The sequence below is a fragment of the Carassius gibelio genome, chromosome A2 (genome assembly GCF_023724105.1).
Source record: "Carassius gibelio isolate Cgi1373 ecotype wild population from Czech Republic chromosome A2, carGib1.2-hapl.c, whole genome shotgun sequence".
Lineage (NCBI taxonomy): Eukaryota > Metazoa > Chordata > Actinopteri > Cypriniformes > Cyprinidae > Carassius > Carassius gibelio.
In genome coordinates this window covers 13,928,371-13,945,884 of record NC_068372.1, presented here as the reverse complement: position 1 = coordinate 13,945,884, position 17,514 = coordinate 13,928,371, and the positions used below count along the sequence as shown (strand labels likewise).

General features: G+C 43.7%; 2 protein-coding genes across 3 annotated transcripts in view; both read left to right on the top strand.

The window, feature by feature from the left end:
- Positions 1 to 17,514, top strand: part of LOC128027215 (rho GTPase-activating protein 29-like) — a 41,922-nt gene that overhangs the window by 5,813 nt on the left and 18,595 nt on the right. The window lies entirely within an intron of this gene.
- Positions 10,138 to 15,270, top strand: LOC128027241 (putative SCAN domain-containing protein SCAND2P). Its single transcript, XM_052614636.1, has 2 exons — positions 10,138 to 11,684; positions 14,999 to 15,270. The coding sequence occupies exons 1-2, from the start codon at positions 10,563 to 10,565 to the stop codon at positions 14,999 to 15,001; spliced, it is 1,125 nt and encodes a 374-aa protein (XP_052470596.1). The 5' UTR covers positions 10,138 to 10,562; the 3' UTR covers positions 15,002 to 15,270.

Here is a 17,514-nt window from a genome sequence, read left to right as displayed (position 1 = left end):
ATTTTTTAAACAAATATCTTATATTTCTAGCTAAGCTTAGCTAATCTAAGATTTTCCCATGATATAATTTCCATGATATTTCCCAAGATAAGTTCTCGTTTTTTTCCCCCCGTTTTATTTTTATTGTATTTATTTGGGAATCCGTCCAATTCACTTTCTGACAATCAGAAGTGGCTTAAAAATCTGAAATCATAAAGAAAAGGATTGTTTTGTTTTAAGACTTTCTCAACCCTTAAGCGTGGGAACTGAGTCCACACAGAACCAAGCAAAACGATCTGGAGTTTAAATTAGCTCAGGTCTTTCTCTTTTCTTAGACTTGGTTAAAAAATAGCCTTCCAGCAGAGTTATTTTCCTCCAGTCGTAAAGCTGTTATTATGGTTCTCAAAGATTGTACACATGAGCCACGTAAACACTGCAAAGTTTTGGGAGTGACGAGTGGCCCACATTTAAACGCGGGAGTGCTATCACTGCTACACGCAATGGGTCTCTCTCGACAGTAATATATGGGTTTCCCCGGACCACAGGCCTTGTGGGTGACACTATGGTGTAAAGAGACATTAACAAAATTTATGATGGAGTCTTGACGTGTTTCTGTACCTTGTGAGTCTCACAAAGAGAGTGGTGTTACTGCATTAACAACTAATCGTTCAGTTCAGTTATGTACACACTCAACTGAATGCTACACCATGAGTAAATTATGACATTATGTAAATCATTTATTATTTTTCTTCATTCCCAACTTTCATTCACCTGCTCTCATAGATGGAAAACAAATGGGGGTTCAGGCATAAAAAATACTTTCTTTTTTTTTCTCTCATAGCTGGACCTGGTGAATAAATTGTGTTCGTGAATGCACCAGTCCACTGGAGGTCTTGGTATGGAGGCCCCTTTGGCATATTGTAGTGGTGTTAATCTGAGGATGTGGACAAAACCTCCTAAAATGAAAAAGTGAAAAAAGACACCCATCCTCGTGTAATGGGATTGCTTCACAGAGTTTTGCGGGTGGCACCATTGGCGAAGCCCCCGTGGTAGGCGATATAATGGCTCGCTGCGCTTGTGAAGTGGAAAAGAGAGATTTGTTGGGCAGTAACTTTCCCACTGAAGGTGAGGGATGTTTTGTGTGGGCCTGTGGTTGGGTAGCATTTCCTGGGGTGTGGATTTACAGCCGTAGTTCAGCAGATTGGTCATGGGGATATGCCAGTTGGCCCATGAAATTCTAGCAAAGAACAGGGCCATCATTAGCGGTGGATGGAGAGCATGTTTTCCGGGGTGCATGTCAGCTGAAGGCCTCTCGATAGAGGTTATTGGTTTGGCTGAATCTGAATGTACAAAAAATGTACATAAAGGTTTAGAGTGCTGATTTTGGCGTATTTATTTACCCAAAATGTGAATGGGACAGTCTTTGCTAATTTCCTGCACTTTAAAGAATAGTCTTTCTGTTCCTGTAAAAGAGATGTGGTATGGTGTGAGGAACACTGACAGGCACAACGACAAACCCAGTGCTGCTTACTCACCGGTGAATCACAACAGAGTGTTGCTAAGCTTGTCTGTCGCTTTGGGCAAAGCACAGCTGAGGCAGGTCGAGACGTGCCTATTGATTACCTGTTGTTAGCAACAGAGGAAATGCCAGCAGCTGTGCGTAAAAGCTTTGAAGTGTGTGATGACATTGTCAAGTGGCTAATTTTCTAGGAAGCATTTGGAACATATAGTATGCTGGGACAAAAATGTACAACCTGTTTTCTCGGGAAATGAGTGAGCGTTTCATTCCCGGAAGCAGGAGCCTTTAACTTTAGCTAATTTTTAATCGACTAGCACATGATAGGATTGGGATATTTCAGATTTTTGTTGTCTGCTTAACACCTAAACATTAATGTACCCCTATTTTCTGTTTCTTCCCATTTTGTTGATTCTATTTGGGGAATAAATGTGTAAATATATTTATAATCACAGGTTTCAATATTAAATGTAATTAACTGCAAAAAAATTACTACTTGTATCAGTTACAGATTGTAATGATTTGATGTCACAATATTTGGTAATTTGATTTCCATGGTGCTTCTGTTGTTAAAAATGCCATTAATTAAATATGAATATACATTTACTTATATATATATATATATATATATATATATATATATATATATATATATATATATATATATATATATATATATATTTTAATAATACATTTCTGTAACTATTATTACAGTTATTAATCTATTAAAATTTAGGGATAAAGTATGTAAATATATAAGTGGTGGTCCATTATCGGTGTTAACATGCTGCATTAACGTGAGACTCTTATCGGGCGATTACGCACGCCTGTTTCACACATAATCCGTCTGCAGTGCGTCTGAAGTGCGTATGCAGTCCGTGTGCGTTACTTATGTGGAGCAGAAGCAGCACGGACTCATACTGATTATGCTTTCACACAGGACGTGTTTGCAGTCTGCTACTCAGTACGTGAATGATCGCTGCACTGCTCCAGACGTACCACTTAACATGGGTGTGTAAAAAGATTTGAAGCGCATACACACTGCAGACGGATTATGTTTGAAACACGCGTAAGGTTGTTTGCACCTTGTGCAATGTGGAATTAGTTTACAGCTTTCTCAAGCACTTTGTGATATATATATATATATATGGCCACCACCCAAGTATATATGGAGAAACATTTTTGCTTTTATTATTTTTATCCTCATACTTTTTTTTTTTTATTTACCCAAAATAATGAAACCATTCACAATATATAACAGGTAAATCTTCTGGGCCCCCAAACACTTCAGTGCTGTCAAAACAATGGGATTTTAAAAAGTATGCATGAAAACACATGAAAACACACAGGTAAATATATATATATATATATATATATATATATATATATATATATATATATTTTTACCTGGGAGGCCCGCCTAAATAAAGTCAATGTGTGGGAAGCACTGGTCAGTATAACTTGCTGAGATCTAAAAAAAAAAATTTCAGACTTGTCAGCAGTGTGTGTGTGTGTGTGTGTGTTCATGAGAAACTGTGTTGACTTTCTTGTCGATGGGACTGAGAAGTGGTAGGTTAGGGGCTGGGACCAACCTTCGTTCTTACACTGCAGTGTGAGGCTTGTTGGCAGTTAGGTGAGATTATGTTAAATGGCTCTGATCAGAGACAAAGGGGTGGGCGAAGAGCACACGTGAAACATGAAGAGACTGAGCGTGAAGCGTGGCTGGGCCAACACGCAGGCCGAGCGTGGGAGGGACGGCGACTCGCTGCTGGAGCTCACGGAGTGAAATAGACCCTGGATTGAGGGCCATCAGCAGGGGACTCATCCCGAACAATATGTGTGTGCCTCTCTGGCGGTATCCCCACCGAAACAATACCCCTCAGTTCCCCCTGAGCAGTTTTCATGCATACTTTTTAAAATCCCATTGTTTTGACAGCACTGAAGTGTTTGGGGGCCCAGAAGATGCATTATTCATAACAGAGTGAGAACGGGTTTGGAGAACTCCGGTTGCTATGCTGGCATGAAGACGTCCCGGGACCCCAATCAGCTCTGACACATGACATAGTCCCCTGTGTGCTGGGCCCCATTTGGGCGGATGCAACATTCCATTGGTCCTTTTGGGAGTTGATCAGTCCCTGTCCTTCAAACGGGCCTGTCCTGCATGTCAAGCCACACTTTGATAAATCAAACATATTTATACCCAAATTGCTTTGGTTGTGCTTCTCAGATGGGGCTGCACAAGCATCATCATATAAAAACAAACAAACAAAAAAACTGCTTAATCAGAACAGGCATTTCTGTCTGTGACATGCTGCTTGACCCCTCACCAGTAATTAGGAGGGCAGTGAGGGGAAGACCTAAGCTAGGGTGGGGGCTTCTGATGGAGGCCTTTTGTATGAGGGACACTTCAAAGTCAGAGAGGAGAGAGGGCACTCTTGAGTATCCCTGGGGCTAGAGACTCCTCTCCTCTTACTAAATTTATGGTCCTTCACAGAGCACGTCACATGTGAGCAGTTAATTGTGCGCCGACATGCGGTTGGATCGTTCTTTTCTCTTTACTTTTATCACCAGCATATCATCAAAGAGTCTAATTCAAACATTTGGTGATATTTCTATTTAAAAAAGTGATTCCCCAGTTTCAAATTAATCGATAAAATCTGGAAAATTGCCTAGCCCTATAATGGAGAATATTTTTGTGACCTTTATGCATGACCTTATTTGGCTTTTTTTAAATACTGGTATCTTGACCTGTATCACAGCACTCTTATGATACCTCAAGTTAGAGGCCTGAATGGAATGGATTTTTATTAGTTTTGCTCTCGTCTTCTCCCAGACAAAACGTGTTCTATTTTGTCCCGTTCCTCCTCATATTTTTCATTTTTTGTCAAGCTCTTGCCCATTAAATCTACATGGCTCTACATATATTCTGTCTTGCTCTGGTGCCATAGGCATTTGTTTCCGTTTCCCCCAACACACGACACAATCAACAAACACTGAAAATACCAATCTTGCACCTGTACTTTATTTTGTTGCTGAATAGACAAATAACAATTGGTACTTTAAAGAGTAGAGTAGAGTCCCTTACCTTGTTTAGTTGATCCACTTCCTACACAAACCAGTATCTTCACATGCATTCAGCATATGCATTCAGCAATTCAAATTTTGTCCCATGCCACACTCTGGTGATCTCAAGAATAAGCAGACGCAGACCATATGCTTTCTTGGATTTGTTCAGTATAACAAAATATCTCTTTTATTTGGATGTGTTCATTGTGGGGAAAACAAAATCTTGCAAAAAATATCTTACAAAGAATGACAATTCATATCTTAAAATAACAATTCTTAATCATAAAGTTAATTAGACAATTATATCAAATTATCAAATTATATATAAAAAATAGATAACTTGTGATCCCGCCCAGCCCACAAAGAAGACTCATTGGCCAGAAGTACCTTTCATCATGCACGTTAAAGAGTAACTAAACCCTAAACCATCTTTTTTTAGTTAATGATCTGAAAGAATGCTGCTTTATTAGTGCTGTTCTTTGATTCAAGTAACTTTTTTGACATTTGAGTATAAAGTGTTTTAAGTCTACAATATATGATGTTCTCATTAACAAGGTTCGGAAGGAGCGCATCAGATACTTAGCCTAATCAACTCAGGTGGACCACAATCTAGGAATCAATCCCACAGTATAAATATCGCTGACTTACCTCTATCCATCGATGGTTAATCAGCATCCCTCCTCCACCCCATCTCCTCACTTCGAGGTTCACTTTATAATGAGACGGGGAAGGGGGGGTACTCTAGGTTCGGGCCATTCCCGAGCTCGGAGCCCTTCCCCGGACATAACGGCAAATACGCATACCATACCTCAGCTAATTATATGTAAGTGTGAACTCGTGAAATGGTGTAAAAACGTCTGAGTGATGCCCTCTTCAGGTTGAACGGTGGCTACTGCAGTTGATTTTTCCTATTGGATGCTTACGGTGGTACGTGACGTAAGCGGTGGCAGGTGACGTGAGAAGTTTCTAGCTCACCAGGCCCTTGGTACGAGCTACCATGCCCTTGGCAGTATAAAACCATCTTCTGTCAAAATCACTGTAGTTAGTCAGGAGTTGGAATTGCGAGTATTGGAAATGATCAGGATAGAGTATTTTAGCATCTATTTAGCATATCATATTATTTAGATTATTTCATATAGCCTATGTAGTTAATTAGCATAGTTGTTAAGTGTAACATTAGTATTGTTAAACATAGTTAGTTAGTAGCATAGTATTGCATCAGTTAGGATTAGGGATGTCAAATTTCGATTATTTCCATGATCGATCGTCGTTTAAATTAACGATCAATTAATCGATTAATCGTTAACCATAATACTGCAAAATGCGTCTATTGCAGGCACGCAGTCAGCGGTATGACAGGATGTGCAAAAGCCACACACACACACAAAACGCTTTCTCACTTGAATTAAAGAGGTTTTAGTCTGAATAAAATGCTAGTAGCAGGATTATAAAATGAATAGATGCGATTATGATCATTTGATAAAATGAAGAGAGCGCGCCATACTTTTGAGGTCATTTTACTTTGTTGACAGTTTCCAATCCCGCACGGAGAACGCTGAACGCGCATCTTTAAATGGTTTTGTGGTGCTCGTTGTTGTATTTTAAAGCACAATTGCAATGTTTTCAACTGACATTATTGTATAAAATTATCCGAAATGTGGAGCGCGTGTGACTGCGCTGCACATTAAGTGAACTACATCGGCGCTGCTGCACCAAAACACAGTTGCTCACATTAATTTGATCCTGCTGGATTCTGTCCTAGAAAATGTCAGATTTTTTAAAATCCGGCATACAGCGCATTAGATCGTGACAGTGCATGCGTGCAGACGAGGATGAGCGAGCGCGGCTTTGGCTAGATTTATTTGGAGGTTATTGCTCATGTCTCATTCGGCACAAATCGAAATGTTTCCATATTCGCAATGTATTTGAATGTTAAACTATTATTTATAATGTAAACTAGGCTTGTACTTAACACGCATTCGCATATAGACGGAAAAGATGATCCTCTTCATATGAGCAAAAACGTCCTTGGCATAACAGCAGAGTGGACCGGTATACTACGGTCTATTTAAACTGACCAGTGTAACCTTTTAATGTTTAGTTGACATTTTATTTTGATAATGAACAGACTGCGATGTAAGTTTGAATCGCTAGAATATACGTGTGCAGCAGGCTCCGGGGCGATCGAAACAGCTGAGACATTAAAAAAATATATATATTTTCCGCAAAAGTGTTTACTTTCATTTGTGCACACTCACAATAAAAACAGAAGATTTTGTGCTCTTGTAAAATAAAGCAAACAAACAGAATGGGTTGTCATCCTTTTTTTTTTTTTGTGAACTTATGGAGCGCCCACACTTCTGTTTTAAATCCGTTAATCTTAATTAGCCTATTTAAGTCTGATATATTTCGCATAGCCTATTTAAAAAAAAAAAAAAAAAAAACATGAAAACAAATTGTTATTTTTATGTTGGTCCTATTACTTAGTAGGCTATAAATTTTCCTTAAAGCATCCCATTTTGTCCCAGGGCTTAGAACCTGTGCCCTAGTCAGGTCCATGCAGAAACTTGTGAACGATGCTCGGCGTCACCGTTTAGTGACAGCAGTGAATGCTCCAGGAATGTGTCGGTCACAGCGCCTATTAATCGCTGTTTTGAATCCAGCAATTATTTATTTAGAAATGATAAGATCTGATTATGACAAGTGTGGTATAAAAGCTTTGTTTATTAGAGGAATAATAGGTTAACTGGAAAATGTTAGATCGCGACCATGCTATAGTCTTCATTTACGCGGCTTTGTTCTGGTTTGCCGGTTGGTCACGAATTTCCACAAATTCAGTATATTTAGGCATTGTTTCTTTTCCTAAATCTTCATAGTCTAACCCTCTAATTTCCCAGGTTTATTTTTATTAACTGTTAATAACTTTTAATAACTGTTTTCGCATCTCTTACTGTGGTAAACATATGGGAAGGGAAATTAAAGATTTCATGAATTAAGAATTCGTTCGATTTATTAATTTGTTCCCTTATTTGACTTAAATCATGGGTTATTTAGGGAACAAAATTAATGAAACATGGACAATTGCCACATTAATAATTCGTAGGAATGAATTAACAAGTTGTAGGAATGAATAGACTACCTGTCCTGTCACTGTGTCCCGCAGCCCTGCAAAGCGCACGATATAAAACAGTTATCTGATGAAATGATTAGTAACTACATTTCTATTGCATTTAATGTTGAAGAACTTTTATGTTGTTTCTATTTTAATGTACTTTAAAGTTTAAATCACATTAAAAGCTTAATTTGTACATTGTGAATGAATGATGATGCTTTTATATATCGTCACCGTCACTCACAGCCGCTCGCACGTGTTGAGTGCGCATGAGCCGCACGCAGCCCAACATTGAATCGGTTAACCGACCATCGATAGCCTTAATCGATTGCATCTCTTATCGACAATTAATCGATCATCGATTAATCGTTGACATCCCTAGTTAGGATAGCTTCAAGTTGGCGTAGATTTATCTGTATTTAGGACAGTGGTCAGGATGGTACGTAGGTGTAGTGTTGCTGGTTGCAACAGCACTGCTGGACTGCATAGTTTTCTTGCAGATTTGAAAATTAGGCACCAGTGGTTGCATGCACTTGGCCTGGAAGACCGCGTGTTCCCGCTTAGAGCTGGAGTGTGCAAACTGCATTTTACACGGGATTGCTTCACCAACGCAATGGAGGTAGAATTGGGCTTCTCCACACAGCTCGCGCTGAAAAGCGACACAGTATCTTGGAGACTGGCCCCATTATCTCTGCTGCTACACTAGCATCGTTGGATGCCGATCGCGATGCGGGAGTTAAGGGCGCAGTTTGAATTGATATGGCTCAGGTCCTGGCCCTGTGTCCACAGACACCTCGACATCCTCCATTTCAGGTGAAGGTGGGGAGAAAACTCCTCTACTTCAAATGAATGCTCTGTTGCAAAGCTACTTGCGTCACTACAGTGACTCTCCATTTAAGTGACTCTGAAATATATCACGCAACTCTTTTACCGGCTGTTTTGAAGGAAGATTAACGTTCGCGACAAAAAAATATGTGCAAACTGTAATGAAGCAGAGACCAGTTAGTTCCTCACCTTCCGCGCTGACGCCGAGATCGTTCGCTTGCTTCAGTGAAAGTATAACGTGCCTAACGTTTTCGACTCGTACATTACACGTCACGCCCTGATGTCACGTGTCATCGATCTAGCGACCCAGGAACAATTGCCGGAACTCTTTACCCGTGTATTTGCCGGAATGGCAGTGTGAAAGGGGCTTTAGTCACCCAGAGTGAAGATTTAGTTGTGAGTGATTTACTCACAATGAAGAAGTTGTTTTGTTCAGTGCACGCGCTCGCTGCTTTCTCTGCTCTGTCTGCTCTCTAGCAAATTCTCTCATCAAAAACATCAAGCTTAGATGTGCGTGCATTGTGAGTATAAGAGATTCACCATACAGTGGATACAGATTCACTGACCATAACACAAGTGTTTTTTTTTATTTCTCCTCTCGTTTTCTGTTGCTGCTGTTTCAATAACTGAAAAAATTTAAGCATTATAATTAGTAACTTACAATGTTAAATCATGTTAAATACATATTCAGTCTTATTAAAAACATTAGGGTGCTTTTAGCCCTGGAGTTGGTCCACTTTCCGGCTATGAAACTAAGTAAATATTTCAATAAATTAGCATGATAATTTTGTGTATCGGGGATCTCACGGGCTGACGATAAGATGAAATGACTGTGGAGCATATCATCCAACACTAAAACACATACCTTCCATGCTGTAACTGTGCTCTCATAAAGCTTCTGTCTCATTCTTGAGGCATGATGTACATCTGCACAGAGAGGATAAAAAACAGATGTTCCTGCTATCAAAAGTCTTTGAACCCTTTGCAATGTTCAGTTAGATATGAAGTCATCCCCTGCAAACAGCCAAACCGTCCACTTTATCCTAATGCAAACAAGTGAGATTGTGGTGTTCGTTTATGGGTTCACGTGGTGTAAACAAACATTTTTAATCTTAATATTTGTTTACATTGAGTCTAATTATTTATAGTTTGAAAAACATGCACAATATTTTGAAACTTGTCAAAATTTGATAATGTTTGAAACCTATTTGGTTATTTGAAGGCTAGGTGTTTGTTTGGATTCACATATGGCAATTCACATATAACCTTTTTCAGACTGAGTAAATTCGGTGTGAATAGTTTTGGTTTAAATAATTGTGAATGTTTTTTTCATTTAGTTATAGCAAACCTGGTAGCTTTTCAAGTAAGCATGAAATGTATGAAAAAGGTAACCACATTAATTTCTCTACAGATGACCTTTAGGCCTCGTCCACACGGAGACGGAGCTTACCCCAATCCGATCTTTATTTTCCTCGTCTCAAGAAATATCCGCGTCCACACGAAACCGCAAAATGATGTAGTATACATGCCAGACCAATATGTGGCGCTGTAATTCTGCCACAGAGATACACTAAAAACAGAGAAGACTTGGACTATGCTCGTAAACCTTGCGCGTGTTACACAAACGAACATGGAACAATACTGTGGCGAGGGGGGCGTGGTTTAGCGGAATCCGCAACGGGAGAGAGACGGAGGGAGCAGAGCGAGGCGTAAGTAGGTCAAATGCAATTAACGAACACGTGTGTTTGATTGCAGTAATTGGCGTGGAGAGACCGGATATAAGCCGAGTCACCGCAGAGAGAAGGAGAGAGAGACACGCTGGGACCTCGTGCTGCACTAGGGAAGCTACAACAGTGCTTTAAAGTTATTGAAGTTATTGACCGTGTTTAAGCAATCGTTTGCTGTCTACGCCCAGAGGGCATCGTGTTTTTCTTATTTTGTATTACTGAATAAACGAGTGTCCCAGCAACAAGCCGACCCCTGCCTTCTTCCTTCCTATTGAGACTGTGTTGAACCTTGTTACAGTGGTGCCGAAACCCGGGAAGGAAGAAGAGCATCGCCGCCATGCAATCTCCGTCAGGTACGCCATTTGCGGACATCATCCAGTCGCTCGCCGGTCTTCATCAGGAACAACATCAACACATGCTGGCGATCAAGGAGGAGCAGGACAAACGCTTCGAGGCGCTCCTCCGGGCCCAGCATGAAGACCGCGAGCTATTCCGGAGCTGGGTAGACCGGGAGGCCCGGGCCACCCCTTCGTTTAAAGACCAGACATCTCCTCTGCCGCTCAACAAGATGGGGCCTCAGGATGACCCGGAGGCCTTCCTGGACCTGTTTGAAAAATCGGCAGAGGCTCGAGGGTGGCCCCCTGCGGACTGGCCCCTGCGGCTCATTCCCCTGCTGTCCGGGGAAGCGCAGGTGGCCGCTCACCAACTGCCAGTCCAAAACCTCCTGGCCTACCAGGACCTCAAGCGTGCCATCCTCCAGCGGGTCGGTCGGACTCCGGAGCAACATCGCCAGAGGTTCAGGACTCTAACCCTGGAAGAGTCTGGCCGGCCCTTCGTGATGGCACAGCAGCTCCGGGATTCCTGCCGCAAGTGGTTGATGGCCGACAGTAGCGACGTCGAGGACGTGATCGATCGTGTGGTACTGGAGCAGTTCGTGGCCAAGCTGCCAAGGAAGACAGCGCAGTGGGTCCAGTGCCACCGCCCGACGTCGCTGAACCAGGCCATCCAGCTGGCGGAAGACCAAATGGTGGCGTGTCCAGGGGTCGGCGACCCCTTACCATCTGCTTCTCTCTCTTCTTCTCTCTCCTCCCCTCCCCTCTCTCTCCCTAAATCTGTCCCTCTCCCCAGGTCCCGTGGGGGGCTTCCGTCGAAGCTAGCCCCGAGGTGGAGGACGAATTACGGGGCTGAGTCACCAGCAGGTCCCAGGGCTCCTCCCAGGGGTGGGACCTCGCCCATGGGATCCGTTCCCCAGGCCCCGGCCTCTCCGCTCTCTCCTCGCCAATCGCTTGACCTACTTCCTGCCGCCAGGGTGGCGGTAAAGTCTGGGCCGGCCTGTTGGCGTTGCGGGGACCCAGGGCATTTGATCGATAGGTGTCCGGTGATGGAAGTGGGGACGTTGATCCGGGTCCCCGACGCGCCAAAGGCTGCCCTCGATCAGGCTGGCTTATACCAAATACCAGTGAGTATCAGGGGGGGTACATATCAGGCTTTGGTGGATTCGGGATGTAACCAATCCTCCATCCATCAAAGCCTGATTCATCCGAAGGCATTGGATAATAGCCGCATGGTTAGGGTTCGGTGTGTACACGGGGAAGTGGTGAATTACCCTATTTTGCCTGTGGATATTAAATTTAGGGGAGAAAAACATAGAGTAGAGGTGGCCGTTAACCCGCACCTCAGGCATCCGATAATTTTGGGTACGAATTGGCCCGCGTTTAATGAATTATTGGGGTATTTATGTTCGGATGGCTCTTGGGGGAAACAAGGGAGGGATGGAGTAGCGGTTGCGCAGGTGGGAGAGGCTGAACCGGAACCACCGGAACCTGTTGCAGGGGAACCGAGTGCTCCCGAGCGGAACATCCTCCCGGAGCGCGATGATTTCCCCCTGGAACAGTCCCGCGATGAGACGCTAAAAAATGCTTTTGACCAGGTTCGCTCGATCGACGGACAGCTTCTCCTCCCTGACCAACCGCTCTCTTATCCTTACTTTTCAATTTTAAAAGATAGGTTGTATCGGGTGACCCAAGACGCCCAGACAAAGCAAGATACAACCCAGTTGTTGATACCTAAAAGCCGCCGGGAAATGCTTTTCCAGGCGGCTCATTGTAATCCAATGGCCGGGCATTTAGGGCAAGCGGCTACACTAAACCGTCTCATGGCCCGCTTCTTCTGGCCGGGCATTCACGAGAATGTGCGCAGATGGTGCGCGGCTTGTCGTGAATGTCAGCTGGTGAATCCACCGGCCACCCCAAAAGCACCATTGTGCCCCCTTCCATTAATGCAGGTCCCCTTCGAACGAATTGGCATGGACCTCATCGGGCCATTAGAGCGGTCAGCACGAGGACACCGCTTTGCATTAGTTCTGGTGGACTATGCAACGCGATATCCTGAGGCAGTGCCTCTCCGCTCTATTTCCGCGAAGAGTGTGGCGAGTGCACTGTTTCAATTAATCTCCCGGGTGGGGATCCCAAAGGAGATCCTCACCGATCAGGGCACGGCGTTTATGTCACGTACTATTCGCGAGCTTTATGAATTATTGGGCATTAGATCGATTCGAACAAGCGTCTATCACCCACAAACAGACGGGCTGGTCGAGCGATTTAATCGCACATTAAAATCCATGATTCGTAAGTTCGTTCAGGAAGACGCCAAAAATTGGGATAGGTGGCTAGAACCCCTCTTGTTCGCTGTACGGGAGGTCCCGCAAGCCTCCACGGGGTTTTCCCCCTTCGAGCTTCTTTATGGGCGCCAGCCCCGCGGGGTCCTTGACGTCCTTAAAGAAACTTGGGAGGACGGACCTTCTGCTAGTAAAAACGAAATTCAATATGTCATGGACCTGAGAACAAAACTCCACACGTTGGGGCGGCTATCCATGGAGAATTTGTTGCAGGCTCAAGACAAACAGAGTCGGTTGTACAACAGGGGGGCTAGGCTACGTCAATTTGCACCGGGGGATAAAGTGCTTGTATTACTCCCTACCTCTAGTTCAAAGTTACTCGCGAAGTGGCAAGGACCCTTTGAGGTCACACGGCGGGTTGGGGATCTTAACTATGAGGTAGCTCGAACGGATAGGGGCGGGGCACATCAAATATACCACCTCAACCTATTAAAAAAATGGTCTGAGGCGGAATCAGTGTTGCTGGCGACGGTAGTGAGTGGGGAGGAGGATCTCGGTCCAGAAGCGAGTTCAAAATCCCAATCTCTCGCTCTGGCCCCTGGAGGAGACCACCTCTCACCATCGCAGCTCACTGATATCAAGTCCATTCAAGCAGCCTTTGCTGATGTGTTCTCGCCCCTGCCTGGTCGAACGAATCTCATTCAGCACCATGTTGAGACCGAGCCGGGCGTGGTAGTTCGCAGCCGGCCGTATAGATTACCTGAACATAAAAAAAAGGTGGTTCAGGGGGAGTTAGAGGCAATGCTAGAGATGGGAGTAATAGAAGAATCCAACAGTGACTGGGCGAGCCCGATCGTCTTAGTACCTAAAACAGACGGCTCCGTGCGGTTCTGTGTGGATTATAGAAAGGTGAATGCTGTGTCAAAATTTGACGCATATCCAATGCCCCGGGTGGACGAATTGCTTGATCGGCTAGGCTCGGCTCGCTTTTACTCGACGCTGGATTTAACTAAAGGTTATTGGCAGATCCCCTTGTCTCCCATGACCAAAGAAAAAACAGCTTTCACCACGCCGTTCGGGTTACACCAATTTGTCACTCTTCCGTTCGGGCTATTCGGGGCTCCAGCCACGTTTCAGCGTCTCATGGACAAAATTCTCCGTCCGCATGCTGCATATGCCGCCGCCTACCTGGATGACATCATCATCTACAGTGGGGATTGGCAGCGACATATGCAGCATTTGCGAGCGGTCCTGAAGACGCTGAGGAGGGCTGGGCTCACGGCTAATCCGAGGAAGTGTGCAATTGGGCGGGTGGAAGTAAGATATCTGGGTTTCCACTTGGGTCATGGACAGGTGCGTCCCCAAATTGATAAGACGGCAGCAGTTGCAACTTGTCCAAGGCCTAAGACCAAAAAGGAGGTTAGACAGTTCCTGGGGCTGGCAGGGTATTATAGAAGGTTTGTACCTAATTTTTCGGATACTGCTAGCCCGCTGACTGATTTAACTAAAAAGGAGGCACCAGATACGGTCCAGTGGACGGAGCAGTGCCAGCAGGCTTTCACCCAGTTAAAAGCTGCCCTGTGTGGCGGACCGCTCCTGAATGCACCTAACTTTTCTCTCCCCTTTATCTTGCAGACAGACGCGTCGAACAGAGGGTTGGGCGCAGTCCTGTCCCAGGAGGTGGAGGGGGAAGAACGGCCGGTGCTGTACATCAGTCGGAAGCTCTCTAAGAGAGAGACGATGTACAGCACCATAGAAAAAGAATGTCTAGCGATCAGGTGGGCTGTTCTTACCCTCCGTTATTACCTCCTGGGGCGGGAGTTCACCCTCTGTTCGGACCACGCTCCTCTGCAGTGGCTCCACCGCATGAAAGATACCAACGCGCGGATCACCCGGTGGTATCTGGCTTTACAACCATTTAAATTTCAGGTGATCCACAGGCCGGGTGTACAGATGGCTGTGGCTGACTTCCTCTCCAGGAGGGGGGGGGGGGGGAGGCTGCAGGCCGGACGGCTCCCCGGCCTGAGTCGGGCGGTGGGGGTATGTGGCGAGGGGGGCGTGGTTTAGCGGAATCCGCAACGGGAGAGAGACGGAGGGAGCAGAGCGAGGCGTAAGTAGGTCAAATGCAATTAACGAACACGTGTGTTTGATTGCAGTAATTGGCGTGGAGAGACCGGATATAAGCCGAGTCACCGCAGAGAGAAGGAGAGAGAGACACGCTGGGACCTCGTGCTGCACTAGGGAAGCTACAACAGTGCTTTAAAGTTATTGAAGTTATTGACCGTGTTTAAGCAATCGTTTGCTGTCTACGCCCAGAGGGCATCGTGTTTTTCTTATTTTGTATTACTGAATAAACGAGTGTCCCAGCAACAAGCCGACCCCTGCCTTCTTCCTTCCTATTGAGACTGTGTTGAACCTTGTTACAAATACATTTATTAATCAGTGTTAATGTTAGTTAATAAAAAGACAATCGTTCAGTGTTTGTTCATGTTTTTGTTACTGATACGAGACGTAGAGGTTTCTGACTAGGGGGGAGACGTGGGCTGATGACGTCATCGTTTCAGAAAATATAAGGATTAGCCGTCCAGACGAAAAAGCAAAGACGGCGTTTTCAAATTTATTCACTCTGGGACCTGGTTTCAAATAATAGCGGTTACACCTTGCGAAAACACCGGATCCGTGTGGACGAAACGCCTATCTGATAAAATATTTGTGCGTATTCACAGAAACGCGTCTCCGTGTGGACGGGGCCTTATTTAGGCTACATGGACTTTTGATATTTGATAATTATGAAGGTATGAGGTTAAAAGATAAATGTAGCACTTTAGCAAACATTTGACCTGGCTCCATTCAGATATGGAAAGTCCACTTTTCATTCAGTCATAGTCAATTTCCATTGGATAAAAGTCTCACCCTGCGTTTTTCTTCTTGTTTAATATCCTGTTTCAACTGAATTTGCATTACAGAAGTAGATTAACATTAAAAGTGGTTTCACATTGATTTTAAAGTTGTTTGCATACTTCTGCTTATTTTAGAAATATGGAAGTAGTGACACAGGCACACTTATTATTTCTCCAAAACTTTCAGGTAGCTTCATTCAGTGTCAAAAAAACGACAGTAAAACAGTAATGTTATTAAATTTGAAGTGCCCCATAATGACATTTTTAAGGTTCCTAATATTATTTTGGGATTCTCCTACAGTAGGTTTACATGCATCGAAGGTCACAAAAAGCTTTTGTTTTCTCAAAATATGCAGTTAATATCACCTCATTTTCCAACGATTCTCAAATGATTTGTTCAAAGCAGTTCTAACAATCAGTCTCTATAAACTGCTCCTTTCCATGAGCCTAATCTGCTCTGATTGGTCAGATGGCCCAGTCTGTTGTAATTGGTCTACCATGAACAGCGTGTTTCGGAAATGGTATCCCGCGTTGAACTTCCCAAAGCCCCTTTCGCACTTAGCGTTGATCCCGGAAAATTGCCAGAGTGCCTTCTGTGTGAATGCAAACACATCCCGGGATTGATCCTGGGAACTAACCCACAATTGGGACCTAACAACAACCTAGTCCTGGATTTGGAAATGGGAACAAGCCCTGTACGATCAAAAGCCAGGACCAATGCCATAAAAGGTTGTGTGTCGAAGTGATGTCCAACTCTTTTACATCAATGTTCACGATGAAAAGATATGGGGCTGAAATATGAAAAAATATTAGCTCCTCACTGCCAGCGCTAAAGCTGAGATGGTTCGCCAGTTTAGTGGAACAGTACACATCAGGATCTTTATGGGATGTGTGTGAATGCACACACAGATTCCGGAAAATCACTGGCAGTGTGAATGAACCAAAAATTAAACAATAGCGGGACAAATCACAGGCCACATTATCCGCGTATTTGAAAGAGGCTCAAGATTAGAGAAGCATTCTTCAGTAAAATGATGGGAACACAAAAAAAAGATCGGCCTTGTACTGCTGTGGTACAGTGCAAAAAAATATTTTAAACTAGAGGTTGACCGAAAGTGGATTTTACGGATATAAAATTCATTTTTTCAAAAATCATAAAATTAAAGAAAAGATCCAAGTAATTCAGAAAACATCTTAACCCTTAAAAGAGCTCTTAAGGTCCAAAATTGTTAGGAGTACGACAAGTACTTTCAAGAGGCTTAAGAGTTTGTTTAGAAGTGGAGAAAATCAACAAAATGTGGAGAGGGAGAATAAATTTATTGCACACAATGCATGACAGTGAGTTAATAAGACTCTTCACATTAGATCGCACAGTGATCATGTTTGACCGTGATCGGGTGATTATTGATCCAGAGCGATATTGTTAGAGTCATGCTAGCTTCTCCGACAGTTTAAAAATGCCATAGCGCCAAAAATGAATAATCACTACATTATCTACGACAATGTTAACACTGTCAGTGTTTTCTTACAGGTGTGAGACTTGAAATGTCTGTTTCAAACAACACAGTCACACACAGAACACAAAACTGATGGAAAGCGCTACAGTGGAGAACAGTGTCTGGATCTAAAAACTTCAGATGACGCACAGCTCATTTCTCCGTAGCTGTAGAGTGAAACCACACGAGAGGCTCTCACACTGTACTAGTTGTCCAGTTCATACGGCGCATGTTTTTTGAGAATATGGTCCTGAAAATGTAAGTTCGGTTATAGAA